Genomic DNA, 25,555 nt, shown 5'->3' with positions numbered 1-25,555 from the left:
CGCCATCTGAATGGCGATGACTTGCCTGAGTTTGCCTGCCCACTCCCAGTTACCACCCACAAACACTGACTTCCTGTCACTCACTTTGCAACTAAAATCTTCCTGCGACTGCATGCGCAAATCACTCGTTGTGCATGCACACTGCGGCTCGTACGTATGTGCAGTGCAAGAATGTTGATCATACAACCTCTGTTTTGCGTCTGCACCTGAATGACCCCCTGACAGATTATCGTTCCAATCAGCCAACAATTTTTTTATTATTATTTTTTTGCATACTATTAGTTTCAGCTGGTCCTGGTGCCAGGGCAAGTTTACAATTGTGGCTTTCTAAATGCCAACTTGTCTTGGTAGCTGCGACTTGCTGGGACCGGTAGTTTAGCTTATAAAAATTTGAAAAATAACAAACTTGTTTTATTTAAAATCATAGTTATACAAAAAAAACAAGCAGAAGTAGGCAGACACTGTAGTTAGAGAGAAGTTGACTGACAAAGTTGGTTAGGTGTATGTAGCACCGTTTTAGCTGGACAGACAAGTGGGATGGTTTGATGATAATTGGTCTAGTGTATGGCCAGCTTTCTGCTATTATTAAAAGTGTTTGATACTCTAAATAATGTTGCAGAGACTGCAATTATTCTTGGCTGGAGACTTCAAATCATTTCTTTCCTATTCTGTTGACTGTTCGTTTATATCATATAAATTGTTTTTTAAAAATAAAAAGGCTCTCACATTTTTAATCTAAACGCACTTTGATCTAAAATGATGTTGATACTAAAACAAAATGATCAAAGAACTTTTAGCTCTGTTTGTCATTCTTTTTCCAACATATAACAGGCCCAAATGTGTTTCACAATCCAACTCTGCACACGTCATTGGTGTTGTTTATCCTATATTTGTCCAGTGTTATCATACCGCCTAGCAGCTTCATGGATACACGGGGGGAGAGAAGAGCAAGTGAATCTGGGTTAATTCAGACAACAAAGTAGGATTCTGAGGAAGGGGACTAAGTGCCTGATTCTGATTTGGAAGCAGATGCAGCCACAGCTATGTCTTTTGACGCAGTCACAACTGAGACACCCACTGCAGCGTCTTGAGTCAGTACATTTTCTTCACTGTGTGTCTTAAGATGTCACCATCAGTTGCACCATCAAAACTTCCACTTGTCCTGTGGCAAATACAATCTCTCTGCCTGAGTATGGCCTCCGGTATGAGCGACTGTGCATCTTTTGCGCAGTCACAACTGAGGCACCCACTTGCAGCATCTTCAGACACTTACGGTGCATCTTTAGATGCACCATCAGTGCACCATCAAAACTTGCACTAGTCCTATGGCAAGTACAGTTTCTCCTGTATGAGCGGCTGTACGTATTTGGACGCAACCAGACTCAGCAGCACATTCGTATGGGCTTCGCCATTTTCGTGACATCCCAGGAATACCCACTAAAATCCACAGATCCTGCGTCCAATTATGTACTGCACAGACATCGAGACACATGCACTGTGAAACCAACTGCATAGACAGTGTGCCTGACTCAGAATCAGTCCCTAAGGAGTAAATTTACTAAGATGGGAGTTCTATTTAAGATGGGATGTTGCCCATAGCAACCAATCAGATTCTACTTCTCATTTATCTAGCACTTTCTAAAAGATAATACCTGGAATATGATTGGTTGATATGGGCAACATCCCATCTTAAATAAAAGTCCAATTTTAGTAAATTTATCCCCAAGAGTCTACTGACTAATAAGCATCGAAAGTAGAGATGTGCACCGGACATTTTTCGGGTTTTGTGTTTTGGTTTTGGATTCGGTTCCGTGGCCGTGTTTTGGATTCAGACGCGTTTTGGCAACACCTCCCTGAAAATTTTTTGTCGGATTCGGGTGTGTTTTGGATTCGGGTGTTTTTTTTTTTCAAAAAAACCTTAAAAACAGCTTAAATCATAGAATTTGGGGGTAATTTTGATCCTATAGTATTATTAACCTCAATAACCACAATTTCCACTCATTTCCAGTCTATTCTGAACACCTCACAATACTATTTTTAGTCCTAAAATTTGCACCGAGGTCGCTGGATGAGTAAGCAAAGCGACCCAAGAGGGCGGCACAAACACCTGGCCCATCTAGGAGTGGCACTGCAGTGTCAGACAGGATGGCACTTCAAAAAATTGGCCCCCAAACAGCACATGATGCAAAATCAATGGAATTATTCGTTCTAATCAATGGTAATATTGGTCCAAATCACTGGAAGAAAATGGAATGGATGGATACTTGCAGTGACACAGAGCTGCAAGATACAGCAATGGCCTACTGTACACAACTATATACTGTTGGGTCACCAAAATGCTGCACTGTAATACTATATACACTGCTCACAAAAATGCCGCACAGATATGGAATGGATACTTGCAGTGACACAGAGCTGCAAGATACAGCAATGGCCTACTGTACAACTATATACTGTTAGTCACCAAAATGCTGCACTGTAATACTATATATATATATATATATATATATATATACTGCTCACAAAAATGCCGCACAGATATGGAATGGATACTTGCAGTGACACAGAGCTGCAAGATACAGCAATGGCCTACTGTACTGTACTACTATAATTATTATATAGATGACAGATATAAAGTTACATTGTGGGGGAATCCAGTATACGTTCTGTCACCAGGTACCAGTGAATGACCACATCATGTATATAGGTGACAGATATAAAGTTACATTGTGGGGGAATCCAGTATACGTTCTGTCACCAGGTACCAGTGAATGACCACATCATGTATATAGGTGACAGATATAAAGTTACATTGTGGGGGAATCCAGTATACGTTCTGTCACCAGGTACCAGTGAATGACCACATCATGTATATAGGTGACAGATATAACGTTACATTGTGGGGAATCCAGTATACGTTCTGTCACCAGGTACCAGTGAATGACCACATCATGTATATAGATGACAGATATAAAGTTACATTGTGGGGCAGAGGCGTCACTAGGGTTGGTGTCACCCGGTGTGGTAACTCATGGTGTCACCCCCCACGTACTTCCTCCCATATTATACCACACGGAATCTTGGCGGGGGGTGGTGACGGGGCGTCGATGGACCGTTTCAGGGGCGTGGTCCGGACAACGCAGACGTTTCTGGACCATATGTGGGGCGGGCTGCAGTGGCTGCATGACAGCACACGCAGCCGCTGCGACCCAAAAGATGGCGGCCAGGCGACTGCCTTTACAGCTAGGCTGCGGAGGGAGAGGGCTACCCTTAAAATGCGAGCGCATCTATGTATAGCAATGCGCTCGCATATCAGCGGGGGGGGGGGGGGCGCGGACTTGGCATGTGGGGTGCCCTTAACCTGTGCTGGGGAGCCCCCCCACATGCTAGAGAAAGCAGTTGTAGTTTTGCTACTTTTAGCAAAACTACTACTGATGCTGAATTAGGCCCAAAATCCATTGATATGTCAACAGTCATGGATGAGTGCATACACACGCACCCGCTAGCGACCCAAACATTAAAGCAAAAATTACGGGTAGCTGGAGCACTGCTTCCCACTACCCCTTATTATTCCCCCTTACTGCTCTGGGCAGTGGGAGCATCACTCTCCCGCTGTCTGCGTCCACAATTGAGGCGTTCTATTTCTGTCTGTGTAGTGGGAGCGTGCTACGGTACGCTCTGCTGCTCCAAACTGGCAGCTGAAACGACTGACAGCCAGCCAGGGAGTGACAGCAGCAGCCAGCAGGAGACTCCAAGTTCAATGAACTGCACACTGCTTTACAGGTCCTCCCTATTGTAATGCAGCGGCAGCACTACAGAATGCAGTCTCCTCCCACTTCTCCCTCCCAGTATTGCTAGCGGCGCTGGCGGGCATGGTAACATCACGAAGACTGATGTCATAGCCAGTGCCAGATTAAGGTTCACATGGGCCTGGAGCTGAAATTCATGAAAGGCCTATTGTGTGCTGCCGCAGGGGATGTGACTAGTGATGTGGGGGGCATGACCAGTGGTGTGGTGTGGTGGTGTGATCTGCATCATGGGTTGTATCAAGAGCCTTCCTTTAATTGCCCTGCCCCTACACACTTCCATCCTGCAGCTTGGCATATTTGCGTCAATCACGACTAGGGTGCACGTGTGCGTCTAAGTACAAGCACCCATAGGAATACATGAGCAGCGTACTTAACCGCAGCTCAGCTGGTGAAATGTGGTGTCATGTGGTGACATGTGGGGATATGGGGTATCATGTATTGAAATGTGGTGTCATGTGGTGACATGTGGGGATATGGGGTATCATGTATTGAAATGTGGTGTCATGTGGTGACATGTGGGGATATGGGGTATCATGTATTGAAATGTGGTGTCATGTGGTAACATGTGGGGATATGGGGTATCATGTATTGAAATGTGGTGTCATGTGGTGACATGTGGGGATATGGGGTATCATGTATTGAAATGTGGTGTCATGTGGTGACATGTGGGGATATGGGGTATCATGTATTGAAATGTGGTGTCATGTGGTGACATGTGGGGATATGGGGTATCATGTATTGAAATGTGGTGTCATGTGGTGACATGTGGGGATATGGGGTATCATGTATTGAAATGTGGTGTCATGTGGTGACATGTGGGGATATGGGGTATCATGTATTGAAATGTGGTGTCATGTGGTGACATGTGGGGATATGGGGTATCATGTATTGAAATGTGGTGTCATGTGGTGACATGTGGGGATATGGGGTATCATGTATTGAAATGTGGTGTCATGTGGTGACATGTGGGGATATGGGGTATCATGTATTGAAATGTGGTGTCATGTGGTGACATGTGGGGATATGGGGTATCATGTATTGAAATGTGGTGTCATGTGGTGACATGTGGGGATATGGGGTATCATGTATTGAAATGTGGTGTCATGTGGTGACATGTGGGGATATGGGGTATCATGTATTGAAATGTGGTGTCATGTGGTGACATGTGGGGATATGGGGTATCATGTATTGAAATGTGGTGTCATGTGGTGACATGTGGGGATATGGGGTATCATGTATTGAAATGTGGTGTCATGTGGTGACATGTGGGGATAATGTATTGAAATGTGGTGTCATGTGGTGACATGTGGAGATATGGGGTATCATGTATTGAAATGTGGTGTCATGTGGTGACATGTGGAGATATGGGGTATCATGTATTGAAATGTGGTGTCATGTGGTGACATGTGGGGATATGGGGTATCATGTATTGAAATGTGGTGTCATGTGGTGACATGTGGGGATATGGGGTATCATGTATTGAAATGTGGTGTCATGTGGTGACATGTGGGGATATGGGGTATCATGTATTGAAATGTGGTGTCATGTGGTGACATGTGGGGATATGGGGTATCATGTATTGAAATGTGGTGTCATGTGGTGACATGTGGGGATATGGGGTATCATGTATTGAAATGTGGTGTCATGTGGTGAATTGTGGTGTTGTGGTGAAATGTGGCATCTTGGTGGTGACATGTGGGGATATGTGGTATCATGTGGTGTCTTAGAGGTGGCATTAGATGTACTTGGTGGTGGCACTGATTAATCTCCCCTACACAGCAACCGCAAACATATCCCTGTCCAAGAACCCATTACTGAAGCACTCCATCCACGTACATCCATTACCACATCTCTCCCCAATTCATTATCAATCCCTCCTCCCAACACCCATTAGCACATTCATCCACCCACCCTTTCAGCTCCCATAAAGCTTCCCTCACAGCAGCACCCACACTACACTCACACAGCACCCATACTACGTTCACACAGCACCCATACTACGCTCACACACATACTACGCTCACACAGCAGCACCCATACTACGCTCACACAGCACCCATACTACGCTCACACAGCACCCATACTACGCTCACACACATACTACGCTCACACAGCAGCACCCATACTACGCTCACACACATACTACGCTCACACAGCAGCACCCATACTACGCTCACACAGCACCCATACTACGCTCACACACATACTACGCTCACACACATACTACGCTCACACAGCAGCACCCATACTACGCTCACACAGCACCCATACTACGCTCACACACATACTACGCTCACACAGCAGCACCCATACTACGCTCACACAGCACCCATACTACGCTCACACACATACTACGCTCACACAGCAGCACCCATACTACGCTCACACACATACTACGCTCACACAGCACCCATACTACGCTCACACACATACTACGCTCACACACATACTACGCTCACACAGCAGCACCCATACTACGCTCACACAGCACCCATACTACGCTCACACACATACTACGCTCACACAGCAGCACCCATACTACGCTCACACACATACTACGCTCACACAGCAGCACCCATACTACGCTCACACAGCACCCATACTATGCTCACACAGCAGCACCCATACTACGCTCACACAGCACCCATACTACGCTCACACACATACTACGCTCACACAGCACCCATACTACGCTCACACAGCAGCACCCATACTACGCTCACACAGCACCCATACTACACAGCACCCATACTACACTCACACAGCACCCATACTACGCTCACACAGCAGCACCCATACTACGCTCACACAGCAGCACCCATACTACGCTCACACAGCACCCATACTACGCTCACACAGCAGCACCCATACTACGCTCACACAGCAGCACCCATACTACGCTCACACAGCACCCATACTACGCTCACACAGCACCCATACTACGCTCACACAGCAGCACCCACTCTACGCTCACACAGCACCCATACTACGCTCACACAGCAGCACCCACTCTACGCTCACAGCAGCACTCATACTTCACTCACACAGCAGCACCCATACTACGCTCACACAGCAGCACCCATACTACTCTCACACAGCGGCACCCATACTACGCTCACACAGCACCCATACTACGCTCACACAGCAGCACCCATACTACGCTCACACAGCGGCACCCATACTACTCTCACACAGCAGCACCCATACTACGCTCACACACCAGCACCCATACTACGCTCACACAGCGGCACCCATACTACTCTCACACAGCGGCACCCATACTACACTCACACAGCGGCACCCATACTACGCTCACACAGCTGCACCCATACTACGCTCACACAGCACCCATACTACACTCACACATCGGCACCCATACTACGCTCACACAGCACCCATACTACACTCACACCGGCACCCATACTACGCTCACACAGCACCCATACTACACAGCACCCATACTACTCTTACACAGCACCCACACTTCATTCACACAGCACCCATACTACACTCACACAGCAGCACCCATACTACACAGCACCCATACTACACTCACACATCGGCACCCATACTACACAGCACCCATACTACACTCACACATCGGCACCCATACTACACAGCACCCATACTACACTCACACAGCTGCACCCATACTACGCTCACACAGCACCCATACTACACTCACACATTGGCACCCATACTACGCTCACACAGCACCCATACTACACTCACACAGCGGCACCCATACTACGCTCACACAGCACCCATACTACACAGCACCCATACTACTCTCACACAGCACCCACACTACATTCACACAGCACCCATACTACTCTCACACAGCACCCATACTACATTCACACAGTGGCACCCATACTATGCTCACACAGCACTCATACTACAGTCACAAGCGGCACCCATACTACATTAACACAGCCCCAATTAGCTCCCCCCCCCCACCTAACACTCAGTAACCCAACAATTTCTACATCCCAATGCCCATTAACACATTCAGCCTCATACACACACACGCACACCTCATAAATCGATTCTGCTGATCATGGAGCATTTATAGAAGTTACCTGGCTGGCATCATGCAGCACATCACCAGCAGCTCCTTCCTCCTGTAGTATAGTGTGGGAGGCGGAGCTTGTGTGTGTCAGGCTCAGGACCCGAGTGAGGAGAGAGTGTCCGGACTCTGGAGGAAAGGGGAGGGTCGGCCACTGCACTGCCTGCACGGCTCTGTACTGCGCTGCCTGCTGATCTCACTAAACAGGTGAGAGTGTCGGTTTTTAGGAGGCGGGGCCTGGAAGGAGGGGGCATGGTCTCAGCCGTAGACCAGTGTTTCTCATGTCAGGGGATGGGGGTGCGTGTGAGTGCGCGGCTCGTTTTGGTGTCACCCTATTGAAGGGTGACACCCGGGTGCGGGCCGCACCCCCCGCACCCACCTCATGACGCCACTGTTGTGGGGGAATCCAGTATACGTTCTGTCACCAGGTACCAGTGAATAACCACATCATGTATATAGGTGACAGATATAAAGTTACATTGTGGGGGAATCCAGTATACGTTCTGTCACCAGGTACCAGTGAATGACCACATCATGTATATAGATGACAGATATAAAGTTACATTGTGGGGGAATCCAGTATACATTCTGTCACCAGGTACCAGTGAATGACCACATCATGTATATAGGTGACAGATATAAAGTTACATTGTGGGGGAATCCATTATACGTTCTGTCACCAGGTACCAGTGAATGACCACATCATGAATATAGGTGACAGATATAACGTTACATTGTGGGGAATCCAGTATACGTTCTGTCACCAGGTACCAGTGAATGACCACATCATGTATATAGATGAGAGATATAAAGTTACATTGTGGGGGAATCCAGTATACATTCTGTTACCAGGTACCAGTGAATGGCCACATCATGTATATACTTATACTGGTGGTCCCCAGTCCCCACAATGCAGCACACTGATCAGATATTTGCAGCACACTGAGCACAGATATGGAGCGTTTTCAGGCAGAGAATGTAGATATTTTCAGCACACGGAGCACAGATTATTTGCAACACGCTGAGCACAGATATTTGCAGCACACTGAGCACAGATTACGGAGCTTTTCAGGGAGAGAACGCTGCCACGTCCTCTCCGTTCAATCTCCAATGCACGATTGAAAATGGCGGCGACGCGCGGCTCCTTATATAGAATACGAATCTCGCGAGAATCCGACAGCGGGATGATGACGTTCGGGCGCGTTCTGGTTAACCGAGCAAGGCGGGAAGATTCGAGTCTGCCTCGGAACCGTGTAAAATGGGTGAAGTTCGGGGGGTTCGGATCCCGAGGAACCGAACCCGCTCATCTCTAATCGAAAGTATGATTTTTTTATTTTATTTTTAAATAAAGTCACTTTGCCTCAATTATTGATAACATATTACTGGGACAGGTAAGCAATTTTGACTCAGAGCGGTAAGGGTTAACTGTAATTTAGGCTTTAACCAATAGTTTTAAAACAGCAACAGGAATTCATGCTAAATCAGGCTTATTTGGCATTTATTCCTATTGCATTTTAAAACTGTTGATTAAAGCATCCGATAACTGGTGCCTCTGGGAAACCACGCCATTGTAAACAATATATACTCCCTGGTCGTTCAGGTCTACTAACTAAACAATGAAGAATTCTAATTGAAAAAAATGATTTGAAAAACAGTGACATTAAAAAATGGCTATTTCAAAGAATACGCCTATACAGTACAAGACCCCACTGTGCTCTTCTTAGTATAAGTGGGTCATGCAGGAATAATTCAGAAGGCTCTTGACACTGTAGCTATAGAGAGAAAAATTAACAGGTTGGATTTATGAACCTAGGGCCTTATTCAGACTTGAATGCAGCCAGCGGCCGCATTCAGGGGCTCTGCGCATGCACAGCAGCTACAGTGCGCGTGCGCGACCCTTCACCAGAAGGATGTGATCACATGGAGATTGACAGGCGGTGGGCGTCCGGGGGCAGCAATGTGGTGTTGGGGGGAGGGGGGGGAGGAGGAGAAGGAAAAGCAGGTGGCTAGATGACTCCGCCTGTGTTTCCTGCGAGTGGAAACATGGTACCGGTAGGCAGGGGTCTACCTCTATTTGATGTAATCACAATTGAATTGCAAAAGCATCATGTGGCGGAGTCACACATGCTGGTAGGTGTTGCCCTGTGCTGGGCGGCATGTGAGCAGTATGGTCACAGATTTTGCTGCGATAGCAAAATATGCGATCAACTCTGAATTACCCCCCCTAATTTCATATAGAGGTGCATTATGAGTGCAAAGTGAACATAGCTGGAGGTAGCTACTATCAGAACTCTGGGGCTCGTTCTAAAGCTACACACACCTAAAGATACAGTAGATCGGTCTAATCTATTAATCTATAATTAATTATTGGATCAACTGCCGGCGCCAGTATCCCATTTCTTTCTTTGCATTTATCTATAGGGGTTTGACCACCCCCATACCGGCTGCCGTTGACAGCGCACTCACACTTTCTATATCGGTCTAATCTGGCTGTTTGGAATGAAAATCTGGTAATGTATGGGAGCAAACGACAAGGAACCATTTTCTCTAAAACGCCAGAAAACGGACAAAAACAATTGATCGGAAAAAAATTGGTTAATTTTTGCCTGTTTTCCAGTGTTTGGGAGCAAATCATTTACACATTACCAGATTTTCATCTTAACCAGCCAGATTGGATATATATTTAAGTGTGTACCCATCTTAAGTCGGATGGATCTTTGTGCATGGAATGGATGCAAATGGTGAGCTTACCATATAGCGCATGTGCTGATATGAATATGTGCATTTTTGTGTATGCCAGAGGGTGAGACTCTGACATTCTTTTATTTTACTCTTTTTATTTTGGTTCTATTTCTATTATATATATATATATATATATATATATATATATAAGCTGAGCCAAGCATTCAGTAGTTTCCTGAGTGCACCTATACACTATAGGTGCACTCAGGAAACTACTAAATGCTTGGCTCAGCTTATATATATATATATATATATATATATATATATACACAAAGTAAAAATAATAAAATAAAAGATCCTCCACTCTGGCAGCAGCTCAGAGTCCTCCTGAGAGGAACGCTGCCTGAGCTGGGCCTGCGGCTCTGGCGGGACGGCAGTGGCAGGGCACACTGACTGAGAGCGCAGGCGGGAGGAGAGCAGCCAGGTGAGAAGGGATGGAGCACCATGTGACACCAATATGTCACATCAAGAGGCGGAGCCTGACGTGAGACCCGTCTGTGCGGCCGCTATACAGTTGCTGCGCATAGTGTACATCATCCGTGGCGGGAGGCGGGAGCTGCAGGGGGGAGCAGAAGCACAGTGACTATGCTATAGCAGGTGTGGGGGGTGCCGGACATTAGGGGGTGCCTGTGCACAGCAGGCACCCCCCCATGTGCTCGCCTATGCCGTGGAAGTATCATGGGACTGCCATGTGGACGTGTGCAGTAGCTAAAGCTTTGTGCTATTGTTAGTCATGTGTTTAGAGACTGGAAGGATGTTTGTGATGGTAAGTGTAAAAACAATGGGCAGTGTGGGTTACTGCTTGCAGATGCATGGGTCCTCACATTACCTGTACAGAATCTGGCATTAGTATGAGATAATAAATCTGGCTTATGTGGCTACCGCACTTTGCGTGCAACTGAATCAGCCACCCCAAATGAATAAAGTCCTATGCAAAGCATGAACACTTCAAAGATCAGGACATACGAACATCATTTATCTCAAAATGAGAACAGTAGGCACTAACACCCTAATGTAACACACATGCAGTACACATATTCATATTATTTTGTGTAAGGGATAAATAGTGGCCATTTTATTTGCTGATTCAGGTGTATCATTAGATCCAGTGCTCCTCTCTAATAGTAGTCCGACAGCTGAAGAAGTTCAGTTACTTGTAATTGATGAAACAGGCCTGACACCATAAAGTAGACCACTGCAGTGTTGCATGCGCATAGGCAAACGCAGGGGTGAGGAGAGAGAGGAGGTTCTGGTTGCACAGAAACCCCCCTTGGCAAGTGCCTCATATTATGACAATAGCAATGGTATATAAATTATAATACAGTTACAAGAGCTGCAGCCACATTGTGCAGTTTAAGGGACAGAGCTACTGCACATGCCGAATAGTAGCAGCTTCTCCTAGCAAGATTGCTGTGAGTGGATCCTCAATCAGTGCACTGGACCAGGGAGTCGCTACTAGGAAGTAGAGACAGGAGCCTTATCATGAGGTGGGAGAATGTGTGCTTAGAAAGTGCAGTATTGCTTCTATTATGTTTTTATATTAATTTATTATGGTATGTTTAACCTTTTCCTGACCACTTATTTATATTATTTAAATGTTTGATACAGCCTATACTAGAGTCCATCTATAGTTAGAGTCCACCTATAGTGTTAGATATTAATACTTTATTCTATACAGTATCCAGTATATAAAAAGACCAATGTTTACATTAATGTCCAGGGTCGTTACTAGGTTTTTCTGCCACTCCCCCAGACTCCCACACTTGCTCTAATATTCCGCAGAGTGGGAGAGGAGATTGTAGACTTCATTTGGAAACCCCCCTCTAGAGATCCTGCGTTTGCCACTGATGCAGAGCATTGTAGGTACGACCTACCTCTTCCTGCTGCAGCATAACTAAGTAGACAGAACACACCGATCAGGAATGATGATTGTAACATTGTCCCAAGAGCTGAGCGACAGGAGCCCTGAACTGCAGTATGGTCATTGACTTTTTAAATGGTTTCCTTTAAATATTAACTAGATTTCTTGACATTAAATGTTGCCTAATGATACAAAAGGTTACATTTCAGTAAAACATTTAATTATTAAGCTGCTTGGCATGAACTATACAGAATAAACTGTCCCAAAACAGAAATAACTTGTTAAACTGAAATATAACTCAAGCAGATCTTCCTTAGAATGAAGAAATAAGACAGTAACAGGGCTGCATGATTGGAATTTGCGGATTTGGTATGATATACCGATGGACGGGATGCCGGCGGTCAGAATACCGACAGCAGCATCCCGACCATCAAAATCCCAACAGCCCCCTCCAGAAAGTACCCTAATCTTCCTCTGCCTCCTACCCTAACCCTCCCTTGTGGGTGCCGAACCGTCCCAGTGGTGCCTAGCCCTAGCCCTCCCTTCCCCGCTGCCTAAACCTAACCCTCCCCGCTTGGTGCCTAATCCTAACCCCCCCTTTGTAAGTGCCTAGCCCTAACCACCCCTCCTCGGTAACTAACCATCCCCTTCCCGTCCCTGCACCATAACCCCCTTCTAATGCTTAAACCTAACCTCCCACCCCACACGGCAGGACGCAAGCGCGTTCAGCTAAAAGAATGTTCGGGATTCCAGGCATCTGTATTTTGATACCGGGATCCCGAGCTCTGTCAGGATTTTGATGCCAGGATTATGCCGTCATTCGGGATTCTGGCGTCAGTATTTTTGACCGCCGGGATCCCGTCCACCAGCAATTCTCTGACGTCCTAGTGGATGCTGGGACTCCGTCAGGACCATGGGGATTAGCGGCTCCGCAGGAGACAGGGCACAAAAATAAAAGCTTTAGGACTAGGTGGTGTGCACTGGCTCCTCCCCCTATGACCCTCCTCCAAGCCTCAGTTAGGTTTTTGTGCCCGTCCGAGCAGGGTGCAATCTAGGTGGCTCTCCTAAAGAGCTGCTTAGAAAAAGTTATTAGGTTTTTTATTTTCAGTGAGTCCTGCTGGCAACAGGCTCACTGCAACGAGGGACTTAGGGGAGAAGAAGTGAACTCACCTGCGTGCAGGATGGATTGGCTTCTTAGGCTACTGGACACCATTAGCTCCAGAGGGATCGAACACAGGCCCAGCCATGGAGTCCGGTCCCGGAGCCGCGCCGCCGACCCCCTTGCAGATGCCGAAAAGTGAAGAGGTCCAGAAACCGGCGGCAGAAGACTTTTCAGTCTTCATGAGGTAGCGCACAGCACTGCAGCTGTGCGCCATTGTTGTCAGCACACTTCACACCAGCGGTCACTGAGGGTGCAGGGCGCTGGGGGGGGGCGCCCTGGGCAGCAATGATAATACCTTGTTCTGGCTAAAAATCCATCACATATAGCCCCTGGGGCTATATGGATGTATTTAACCCCTGCCAGGTCTCACAAACACCGGGAGAAGAGCCCGCCGAAATAGGGGGCGGGGCCTATCTCCTCAGCACACAGCGCCATTTTCCTGCACAGCTCCGCTGCGAGGAAGGCTCCCAGGACTCTCCCCTGCACTGCACTACAGAAACAGGGTAAAAAAACAGAGAGGGGGGGCACTTTTTTGGCGATATTGATATATTAAGCTGCTATAAAGGAAACAACACTTCTGTAGGGTTGTTCCTATATATTTATAGCGCTTGGGTGTGTGCTGGCAAACTCTCCCTCTGTCTCCCCAAAGGGCTAGTGGGGTCCTGTCTTCGATAAGAGCATTCCCTGTGTGTCTGCTGTGTGTCGATACGTGTGTGTCGACATGTATGAGGACGATGTTGGTGTGGAGGCGGAGCAATTGCCGGTAATGGTGATGTCACCCCCTAGGGAGTCGACACCGGAATGGATGGCTTTGTTTATGGAATTACGTGATAATGTCAGCACGTTACAAAAATCAGTTGACGACATGAGACGGCCGGCAAACCAGTTAGTACCTGTCCAGGCGTCTCAGACACCGTCAGGGGCTGTAAAACGCCCTTTACCTCAGTCGGTCGACCCAGACACGGACACCGAATCTAGTGTCGACGGTGAAGAAACAAACGTATTTTCCAGTAGGGCCACACGTTATATGATCACGGCAATGAAGGAGGCTTTGCATATCTCTGATACTGCAAGTACCACAAAAAGGGGTATTATGTGGGGTCTGAAAAAACTACCTGTAGTTTTTCCTGAATCAGAGGAATTGAATGAAGTGTGTGATGAAGCGTGGGTTAACCCCGATAGAAAACTGCTAATTTCAAAGAAGTTATTGGCATTATATCCTTTCCCGCCAGAGGTTAGGGCGCGCTGGGAAACACCCCCTAGGGTGGATAAGGCACTCACACGCTTATCAAAACAAGTGGCGTTACCGTCTCCTGAAACGGCCGCCCTCAAGGATCCAGCTGATAGGAGGCTGGAAACTACCCTGAAAAGTATATACACTCATACTGGTGTTATACTGCGACCAGCCATCGCCTCAGCATGGATGTGCAGTGCTGGGGTGGTTTGGTCGGATTCCCTGACTGAAAATATTGATACCCTGGATAGGGAAAGTATTTTATTGACTATAGAGCAATTAAAGGATGCTTTTCTTTATATGCGAGATGCTCAGAGGGATATTTGCACTCTGGCATCGAGAGTAAGTGCGATGTCCATATCTGCCAGAAGAAGTTTATGGACGCGACAGTGGTCAGGTGATGCGGATTCCAAACGGCATATGGAAGTATTGCCGTATAAAGGGGAGGAATTATTTGGGGTCGGTCTATCGGATTTGGTGGCCACGGCAACAGCCGGGAAATCCACCTTTTTACCTCAGGTCCCCTCCCAACAGAAAAAGACACCGTCTTTTCAGCCGCAGTCCTTTCGTTCCTATAAGAACAAGCGGGCAAAAGGACAGTCATATCTGCCCCGAGGCAAAGGAAAGGGTAAGAGAGTGCACCAAGCAGCTCCCTCCCAGGAGCAGAAGCCCTCCCCGGCTTCTGCAAAGCCCTCAGCATGACGTTGGGGCTTTACAAGCGGACTCAGGGGCGGTGGGGGGTCGACTCAAGAATTTCAGCGCACAGTGGGCTCACTCACAGGTGGACCCCTGGATCCTGCAGGTAGTATCTCAGGGTTACAGGTTGGAATTCGAGAAGTCTCCCCCTCGCCGGTTCCTAAAGTCTGCTCTGCCAACGTCTCCCTCAGACAGGGCGACGGTATTGGAAGCCATTCACAAGCTGTATTCTCAGCAGGTGATAGTCAAGGTACCCCTCCTACAACAGGGAAAGGGGTATTATTCCACACTATTTGTGGTACCGAAGCCGGACGGCTCGGTAAGACCTATTCTAAATCTGAAATCTTTGAACCTGTACATACAAAAATTCAAGTTCAAGATGGAGTCACTCAGAGCAGTGATAGCGAATCTGGAAGAAGGGGACTTTATGGTGTCCCTGGACATCAAGGATGCTTACCTGCATGTCCCAATTTGCCCTTCACATCAAGGGTACCTCAGGTTCGTGGTGCAAAACTGTCATTATCAGTTTCAGACGCTGCCGTTTGGATTGTCCACGGCACCTCGGGTCTTTACCAAGGTAATGGCCGAAATGATGTTTCTTCTGCGAAGAAAAGGCGTATTAATTATCCCTTACTTGGACGATCTCCTGATAAGGGCAAGGTCCAGAGAACAGCTGGAGGACGTAGTAGCACTAACCCAAGTAGTGCTGCAACAGCACGGGTGGATTCTGAATTTTCCAAAATCTCAATTGACCCCGACGACACGTCTGCTGTTCCTGGGAATGATTCTGGACACGGTTCAGAAAAAGGTGTTTCTTCCGGAGGAGAAAGCCAGGGAGTTATCCGAACTTGTCAGGAACCTCCTAAAACCAGGAAAAGTGTCTGTGCATCAATGCACAAGAGTCCTGGGAAAAATGGTGGCTTCTTACGAAGCGATTCCATTCGGCAGATTCCACGCACGAACTTTTCAGTGGGATCTGCTGGACAAATGGTCCGGATCGCATCTGCAGATGCATCAGCGGATAACTTTGTCTCCACGGACAAGGGTGTCTCTTCTGTGGTGGTTGCAGAGTGCTCATCTGTTAGAGGGCCGCAGATTCGGCATACAGGACTGGGTCCTGGTGACCACGGATGCCAGTCTGAGAGGCTGGGGAGCGGTCACACAGGGAAGAAACTTCCAGGGAGTGTGGTCAAGCCTGGAGATGTCTCTTCACATAAATATACTGGAGCTAAGAGCGATTTACAATGCTCTAAGCCTGGCAAAACCCCTGCTTCAGGGTCAGCCGGTGTTGATCCAGTCGGACAACATCACGGCAGTCGCCCACGTAAACAGACAGGGCGGCACAAGAAGCAGGAGGGCAATGGCAGAAGCTGCAAGGATTCTTCGCTGGGCGGAAGATCATGTGATAGCACTGTCAGCAGTGTTCATTCCGGGAGTGGACAACTGGGAAGCGGACTTCCTCAGCAGACACGATCTACACCCGGGAGAGTGGGGACTTCATCCAGAAGTCTTCCACATGATTGTGAACCGTTGGGAAAAACCAAAGGTGGATATGATGGCGTCCCGCCTCAACAAAAAACTGGACAGGTATTGCGCCAGGTTAAGAGACCCTCAGGCAATAGCTGTGGACGCTCTGGTAACACCGTGGGTGTTCCAGTCAGTGTATGTGTTTCCTCCTCTGCCTCTCATACCAAAAGTACTGAGAATTATACGGCAAAGGGGAGTAAGAACGATACTCGTGGCTCCGGATTGGCCAAGAAGAACTTGGTACCCGGAACTTCAGGAGATGCTCACGGAAGATCCGTGGCCTCTACCTCTAAGACGGGACCTGCTTCAGCAGGGACCGTGTCTATTCCAAGACTTACCGCGGCTGCGTTTGACGGCATGGCGGTTGAACGCCGAATTCTAAGGGAAAAAGGCATTCCGGAAGAGGTCATCCCTACCCTGGTCAAAGCCAGGAAGGAGGTGACTGCACAACATTATCACCGCATTTGGAGAAAATATGTTGCGTGGTGTGAGGCCAGGAAGGCCCCGACGGAGGAATTTCAACTGGGTCGATTCCTACATTTCCTGCAAACAGGATTGTCTATGGGCCTCAAATTAGGGTCCATTAAGGTTCAAATTTCGTCCCTGTCGATTTTCTTCCAGAAAGAATTGGCTTCAGTTCCTGAAGTCCAGACTTTTGTAAAAGGAGTACTACATATACAGCCCCCGGTTGTGCCCCCAGTGGCTCCGTGGGATCTTAATGTAGTTTTGGATTTTCTCAAATCCCATTGGTTTGAGCCACTCAAATCGGTGGATTTGAAATATCTTACATGGAAAGTAACCATGCTACTGGCCCTGGCTTCAGCCAGGAGAGTGTCAGAATTGGCGGCTTTATCGTATAAAAGCCCATATCTGATTTTCCATTCGGACAGGGCAGAACTGCGGACGCGTCCTCAGTTTCTGCCTAAGGTGGTTTCAGCGTTTCACCTGAACCAGCCTATTGTGGTGCCTGCGGCTACTAGCGATTTGGAGGATTCCAAGTTGCTGGACGTTGTCAGGGCATTGAAAATATATATTTCAAGGACGGCTGGAGTCAGAAAATCTGACTCGCTGTTTATACTGTATGCACCCAACAAGCTGGGTGCTCCTGCTTCTAAGCAGACGATTGTTTGTTGGATTTGTAGCACAATTCAACTTGCACATTCTGTGGCAGGCCTGCCACAGCCTAAATCTATCAAGGCCCATTCCACAAGGAAGGTGGGCTCATCTTGGGCGGCTGCCCGAGGGGTCTCGGCATTACAACTCTGCCGAGCAGCTACGTGGTCGGGGGAGAACACGTTTGTAAAATTCTACAAATTTGATACCCTGGCTAAAGAGGACCTGGAGTTCTCTCATTCGGTGCTGCAGAGTCATCCGCACTCTCCCGCCCGTTTGGGAGCTTTGGTATAATCCCCATGGTCCTGACGGAGTCCCAGCATCCACTAGGACGTCAGAGAAAATAAGATTTTACTTACCGATAAATCTATTTCTCGTAGTCCGTAGTGGATGCTGGGCGCCCATCCCAAGTGCGGATTGTCTGCAATACTTGTACATAGTTATTGTTACAAAAAAATCGGGTTGTTATTGTGGTGAGCTATCTGTTCAGAGGCTCCTACGTTTGTCATACTGTTAACTGGGTTCAGATCACAGGTTGTACGGTGTGATTGGTGTGGCTGGTATGAGTCTTACCCGGGATTCAAAATCCTTCCTTATTGTGTACGCTCGTCCGGGCACAGTATCCTAACTGAGGCTTGGAGGAGGGTCATAGGGGGAGGAGCCAGTGCACACCACCTAGTCCTAAAGCTTTTATTTTTGTGCCCTGTCTCCTGCGGAGCCGCTAATCCCCATGGTCCTGACGGAGTCCCAGCATCCACTACGGACTACGAGAAATAGATTTATCGGTAAGTAAAATCTTATTTTTAACTACATCCCAAATTTACATGTCTTTATTCTGGACAAATGGGACCTACACACTGGTAGATCTCACTGCACGATATGAACATTCTCGTTCATTAATGAACGAGAACTCGTTCATATCGTGCAGTGTGTAGGCACCAACGATTAACGATGCGCGGCCCTGTGCTTGTTAATCGTTGGTGGCCCGTTGCTTATGCATGCAGTCCAGAACTCTGACTAACTCTGAGCTTACAACCCACAACAGACAGGAAAATTAGATTCCATAACTTGGCAGTGCAGAAGTACAGTAAGGACATTCATAAATTATATTTGCCCAACGTTAGAATAAAAGTGAGTATGAAAAAGATTAACAAAATAAATATATAAGCAGCCAGATCTGTGTTCATCTCTGCACATGCTGGGGGGCGCTAAGCACATGGGAAGGCCGCCCAGCATGTGTACGGCCACCTCCCGATGTGTCTGCAATCTAATTGCGAAAGCATCGGATCTAAGGTTGACCCCTGTCTCTGCTGTCAGGCGGTCAGCGGGCATTTTTTCTATCGGAGCAACTGCATGTGTCATCACGCATTCACCCCGAAAATGGTTCTGCCCCGCCACCGTTCGCCCCACACATCCCCCCAATACCATGACACTGGGCTAAAAACACACTGCTGTCAATCACATTGTGCACGCATCCATCGGGGATGTGACCGCAATGCATGTGCGCACTTTGCAGAAAGTGTTGCAGAAGCTGCACGGTCTAACACTGAATGCACAGCAGATGCTGGAGTCAGAGAATGAAACAAAAGTCAATATGGAATTCTGAAACAAGGCTGAGTGAACTCTGGGATTACTGCAGGATATCCTGGCTTGTAGGACAGACGGCTGAGGTAAGTCACAGGGTTGATGACTACAACATAGGAGATTTAAGTCAGGTTCATGACAGTACCCCCCACTTCAGGGGTGTACTGTTGACACCCTCATAGGCTATAGAGAAGAATTTTCATACAAGTAACTAGGAAAAAAATAAATCCAGAAGAACGTTTAAATGCTCAAATGAAGGACCTCTAAAAAATGTCCTAATCTTCATCTTTATCTTCAGTAAGTAAGGCCTTCCCTATTAGAACAAATGGAGCATTCACCATCACTATAGCCAGAATTTTCCTCAGCTAGGAAGTCCATTGGGACAACAGCATAAGGATCTTCTCTTTGAACTAAGGTATGAGATCTTTTAGAACATGAAACCCTAAACTTATGACAACTCGATTGATTCTTCCGAGAACCCATAGATCTCACTGGTAGCTCCTGGGTCAAGACTTTATCAGAGAACATAGGACCTCCCAGGATAGGAGTAGTATCATAAACTGGATTGTAGTCAGAGTCTAGGTCCAGGTCTAAAGGAATATACCAATCTTCTTTAGGAGTAACTGCATCCGTGTCACATTGTGTATTAACAAATTTAGAACAACCCAAACAACTTGGAGTGGAATCAAAGGAAACATAATCAACTCTTAAGTCAAGAGGCTATTGTCTTGAAACTGTTTTACTGTTTTTAATGTTCTCCAATTCTTGTGATTTGTGAAATCTAATGTATTGTTTCAATAAGGCATTATCTTCTTCAGGACACAATGGGTAAAAAAGCTTCTAATGAATATTTTGAAGACTGAGTGGAAGATGAAGTTGGATGACCAGTGCGATTGGATTCTCCGCTGTAAGAAGACAAAGAAGTATACCCAAGCCTCAAATCTAAAGTCTCGACAACTTGGGAGTTGACTTACTTGAAGCTAGCTAGACGGATGCCTCCTTTGAAGCTACAGGATCAGATGCCCCACTGGAACCTTAATCAATCTCTTTTGGTTCCCGGACTTGAAATTGGGACTCCTGGTCACAGGACCCTAATCATAACCTTAAATTCTTCTTTGAATAAATTTCTCAACACTTCTACCAGTATTAGCAGAGGCAGGTACTGCAGATGGCACATAAGACAACTTAAAGATGCTGACACTAGAATGCTGAGAAATATCTGTGCTTCTTTCCTTTCTGATCAGGTGACCTGCACCTCCCAGTGATCGCAAAAACGCGCTATAGCGCGTATTTTACCCTGAAACTGTCACTTGGGACCCACTTTTAGAAAATGAGCGGGTCCCATAAGACGCGCTCATTGTAAAGATCTGTGTGTCAGCGCCCTAGCCAATCAGCGGCACACAGGAGGTGACTGGCTGCTTCCCCAGCCAGTCACCTCCTGTAGTCTCCAGAGCCTGCGGTGTCTCCTCCTCATTGGCCGCCAGTCCGGCACGCTGCTGCAGCTTTGAATCCTCCTCCCGCTGCGCGCTGATCCTAGGCACCGCTGCCGGCATGTACCTGTGCTGCAGCACTGGCAGAGACTGGCCCCGCTCACCCAGCAGTGTCACCAGCGCCCTCCTCCTCTGCAACGGTGAGTGCCGCTCGAGTCTGTCACTGCTCCATGCTGTGCTGTGTCCATGCTGAGAGACAGCATGATACTCTGTGCTTTTGCACTGTCCCGGCCGGCATGCTTCTCCTACCTATAGACTGTGCCCCTGCATGGTAAGATGGGAGCGCTGCAGGGGGAAGGGGCACTAGTGATTGTGTGTGCTGTGGGGGAGCGCCGGTGACAATGGGCGGCGGGCGGGCGGCGGAGGAGCGGAGTACAGCAGACTATAGGGGGGGGGGGGGCGGGCGGCGGAGCGGAGCGCAGCAGACTATATGTGCTCTCCGGCAGGGGATGTCAGGGCTGAGAGCTGGTGCCTATGTATGTGCTGCGGGGAAGGGGGGAGTGAGCGCCGGTGACTGTTTGTGTGTTGTGCGGGGGCAGAGGTGAGAGCTGGTTGCTTTATATGTGCTGGGTGGGAGGTTTAGAGCAGGCTCCTACATATGTCACACAGGGCTCAGTGGCCTTCGCTGCAGCACCAGCGCAGGAAGAGGACCAGAGCTGCTGCACTACATGTCAGTCATCACTCCTCCCCTCGGCACCCCCACTGACACCCGTGATGACTATGGACACGCCCCTTCCCGCGCAATCACAGTGGACACCACCCTCCACCGCTGACACCCACAATCACAGTGGACACCACCCTCCACCGCTGACACCCACAATCACAGTGGACACCACCCTCCACCGCTGACACCCACAATCACAGTGGACACCACCCTCCACCGCTGACACCCACAATCACAGTGGACACCACCCTCCACCGCTGACACCCACAATCACAGTGGACACCACCCTCCACTGCTGACACCCACAATCACAGTGGACACCACCCTCCACCGCTGACACCCACAATCAGTGGACACCACCCTCCACCGCTGACACCCACAATCAGTGGACACCACCCTCCACCGCTGACACCCACAATCAGTGGACACCACCCTCCACCGCTGACACCCACAATCAGTGGACACCACCCTCCACCGCTGACACCCACAATCAGTGGACACCACCCTCCACCGCTGACACCCACAATCACAGTGGACACCACCCTCCACCGCTGACACCCACAATCAGTGGACACCACCCTCCACCACTGACACCCACATTAACTGTAGACACCCCCTCCACTGACACTCACGATCACTGTGTCTGGGGATGACAATGGGGGGATCAGAGATTGTGGCTACAATGTGTCTAAATGGTCACCTGGTGCAATGTGTATAACGCGCTGTACCCAGTGCAATGTGTATAACGTGCTGTACCCAGTGCAATGTGTATAACGTGCTGTGCCTGGCGCAATGTGTATAACCTGCTGTGCCTGGCGCAATGTGTATAACCTGCTGTGCCTGGCGCAATGTGTATAACGTGCTCTGCCTGGCGCAATGTGTATAACGTGCTCTACCTGGCGCAATGTGTATAACGTGCTCTACCTGGCGCAGTGTGTATAACGTGCTCTACCTGGCGCAGTGTGTATAACGTGCTCTGCCTGGCGCAGTTTGTATAACGTGCTCTACCTGGCGCAGTGTGTATAACGTGCTCTACCTGGCGCAGTGTGTATAACGTGCTCTGCCTGGCGCAGTGTGTATAACGTGCTCTGCCTGGCGCAGTGTGTATAACGTGCTCTGCCTGGCGCAGTGTGTATAACGTGCTCTACCTGGCGCAGTGTGTATAACGTGCTCTGCCTGGCGCAGTGTGTATAACGTGCTCTACCTGGCGCAGTGTGTATAACGTGCTCTGCATGGCGCAGTGTGTATAACGTGCTCTGCCTGGCGCAGTGTGTATAACGTGCTCTGCCTGGCGCAGTGTGTATAACGTGCTCTGCCTGGCGCAGTGTGTATAACGTGCTCTACCTGGCTCAGTGTGTGCAACATGCTCTACCTTGCGCTTTGTGCGTAACATGCTCTACCTGGCTCAGTGTGTGAAACGTGCTCTACCTGGCGCGGTGTGTGTAACGTGCTCTACCTGGCTCAGTGTGTATAACGTGCTCTACCTGGTGCAATGTGCATATTGTCAGCTACCTGGTGCAATATGTATAATATGCTCTGCCTGGCGCTAATAACGTGCTGTGCCTGGAGCAATATGTATAACGCTCTACCTGGTGCAGTGTGTATAGGAGGTTCTACCTGGTGCAATGTGTATAAGCGGCACTACTGTGTGGTATAATGTGAATTGGTACTATTATGTGGCCACGCCCCTTCTCCATTAAGCAATGCCCCTAATTTTTTTTGCGCGCCTTAGGCGCGCACTGCCTATACTTAGGGTTCTGGGAGATGGAGAACCGATTCACTTTCTGCCAAGGGGCACCAACATGTCTAGTTACAGCTCTGGTGCAGGGTGTCCTGCATGCTACACAGCCCAGCAGCAGTCACCCCCATCCCACCACCTTACAACAAGATTAAGATTAATAAAAACCTTCATTCCGATGGGACCCAGAAAAGGACCGGTAGGACCCCAATTTTTAAAAGTGAGGGGTCCCTGGGACCCACTTTTTTTTGGCCTCAGCGCGATCACTGCAGGCTCCACAGTAGAAGCATAGGTGAAGCTGCCTGCGCCGGTGACGTTCAGCTTCTGAAAGCTTGGACTGTGGGTAACTTCGAAACTTATATTCAATCTGCGCAGGAGAAGATGGCTTAGAGAGTTTCTATGGTCACAGTAAATCGCAAGGTTCTCACTGAGTTGAGAGTACTTCCAAGAATTTCTTATCTATTTGAAGTTAAATGGGAGTACATTGGGGTGACCCTGGCACCAGAGATTGATCAGTATGTAGACAGTTGATCAAATATATGGCAGCTTTGATATTCATTTGGATCAATACAAATAAAAGTATTTTACAGATATTGACACAGAAACCTATCCTAACACCGGGTGTGGTATAGAAGATTTAGTGTCTAGGTAGACAGCTACTAGGTTTACCCCATATGGTTGATATGGGGTGTGGATTATTGCATCAACAGTTTCTAGGTCGACAATATTTGAGTCGACCACTATAGGTTGACAGGCACTAGGTCGACAGGGTTGGAAAGTGGGTCATAGGGGGAGGAGCCAGTGCACACCACCTAGTCCTAAAGCTTTTATTTTTGTGCCCTGTCTCCTGCGGAGCCGCTAATCCCCATGGTCCTGACGGAGTCCCAGCATCCACTACGGACTACGAGAAATAGATTTATCGGTAAGTAAAATCTTATTTTTAACTACATCCCAAATTTACATGTCTTTATTCTGGACAAATGGGACCTACACACTGGTAGATCTCACTGCACGATATGAACATTCTCGTTCATTAATGAACGAGAACTCGTTCATATCGTGCAGTGTGTAGGCACCAACGATTAACGATGCGCGGCCCTGTGCTTGTTAATCGTTGGTGGCCCGTTGCTTATGCATGCAGTCCAGAACTCTGACTAACTCTGAGCTTACAACCCACAACAGACAGGAAAATTAGATTCCATAACTTGGCAGTGCAGAAGTACAGTAAGGACATTCATAAATTATATTTGCCCAACGTTAGAATAAAAGTGAGTATGAAAAAGATTAACAAAATAAATATATAAGCAGCCAGATCTGTGTTCATCTCTGCACATGCTGGGGGGCGCTAAGCACATGGGAAGGCCGCCCAGCATGTGTACGGCCACCTCCCGATGTGTCTGCAATCTAATTGCGAAAGCATCGGATCTAAGGTTGACCCCTGTCTCTGCTGTCAGGCGGTCAGCGGGCATTTTTTCTATCGGAGCAACTGCATGTGTCATCACGCATTCACCCCGAAAATGGTTCTGCCCCGCCACCGTTCGCCCCACACATCCCCCCAATACCATGACACTGGGCTAAAAACACACTGCTGTCAATCACATTGTGCACGCATCCATCGGGGATGTGACCGCAATGCATGTGCGCACTTTGCAGAAAGTGTTGCAGAAGCTGCACGGTCTAACACTGAATGCACAGCAGATGCTGGAGTCAGAGAATGAAACAAAAGTCAATATGGAATTCTGAAACAAGGCTGAGTGAACTCTGGGATTACTGCAGGATATCCTGGCTTGTAGGACAGACGGCTGAGGTAAGTCACAAGGTTGATGACTACAACATAGGAGATTTAAGTCAGGTTCATGACAGTAC

The 25,555-nt window shown here is 48.0% G+C and overlaps 1 protein-coding gene across 1 annotated transcript in view; it reads right to left on the bottom strand.

The window, feature by feature from the left end:
* The window catches only part of APOH (apolipoprotein H), a 204,785-nt gene extending 192,189 nt beyond the window's left edge, over positions 1 to 12,596 (bottom strand). The window contains exon 1 of the mRNA XM_063960836.1: positions 12,495 to 12,596. Within this exon, the coding sequence (XP_063816906.1) occupies positions 12,495 to 12,558 (64 nt within the window). The 5' untranslated portion in view covers positions 12,559 to 12,596. The remainder of the gene's footprint in view (positions 1 to 12,494) is intronic.
* Positions 12,597 to 25,555: the final 12,959 nt, after the last annotated feature.

Source organism: Pseudophryne corroboree, chromosome 3, assembly GCF_028390025.1.
Source record: "Pseudophryne corroboree isolate aPseCor3 chromosome 3, aPseCor3.hap2, whole genome shotgun sequence".
In the NCBI taxonomy this organism is placed as follows: domain Eukaryota; kingdom Metazoa; phylum Chordata; class Amphibia; order Anura; family Myobatrachidae; genus Pseudophryne; species Pseudophryne corroboree.
This window is presented reverse-complemented; position numbering and strand designations above follow the sequence as displayed.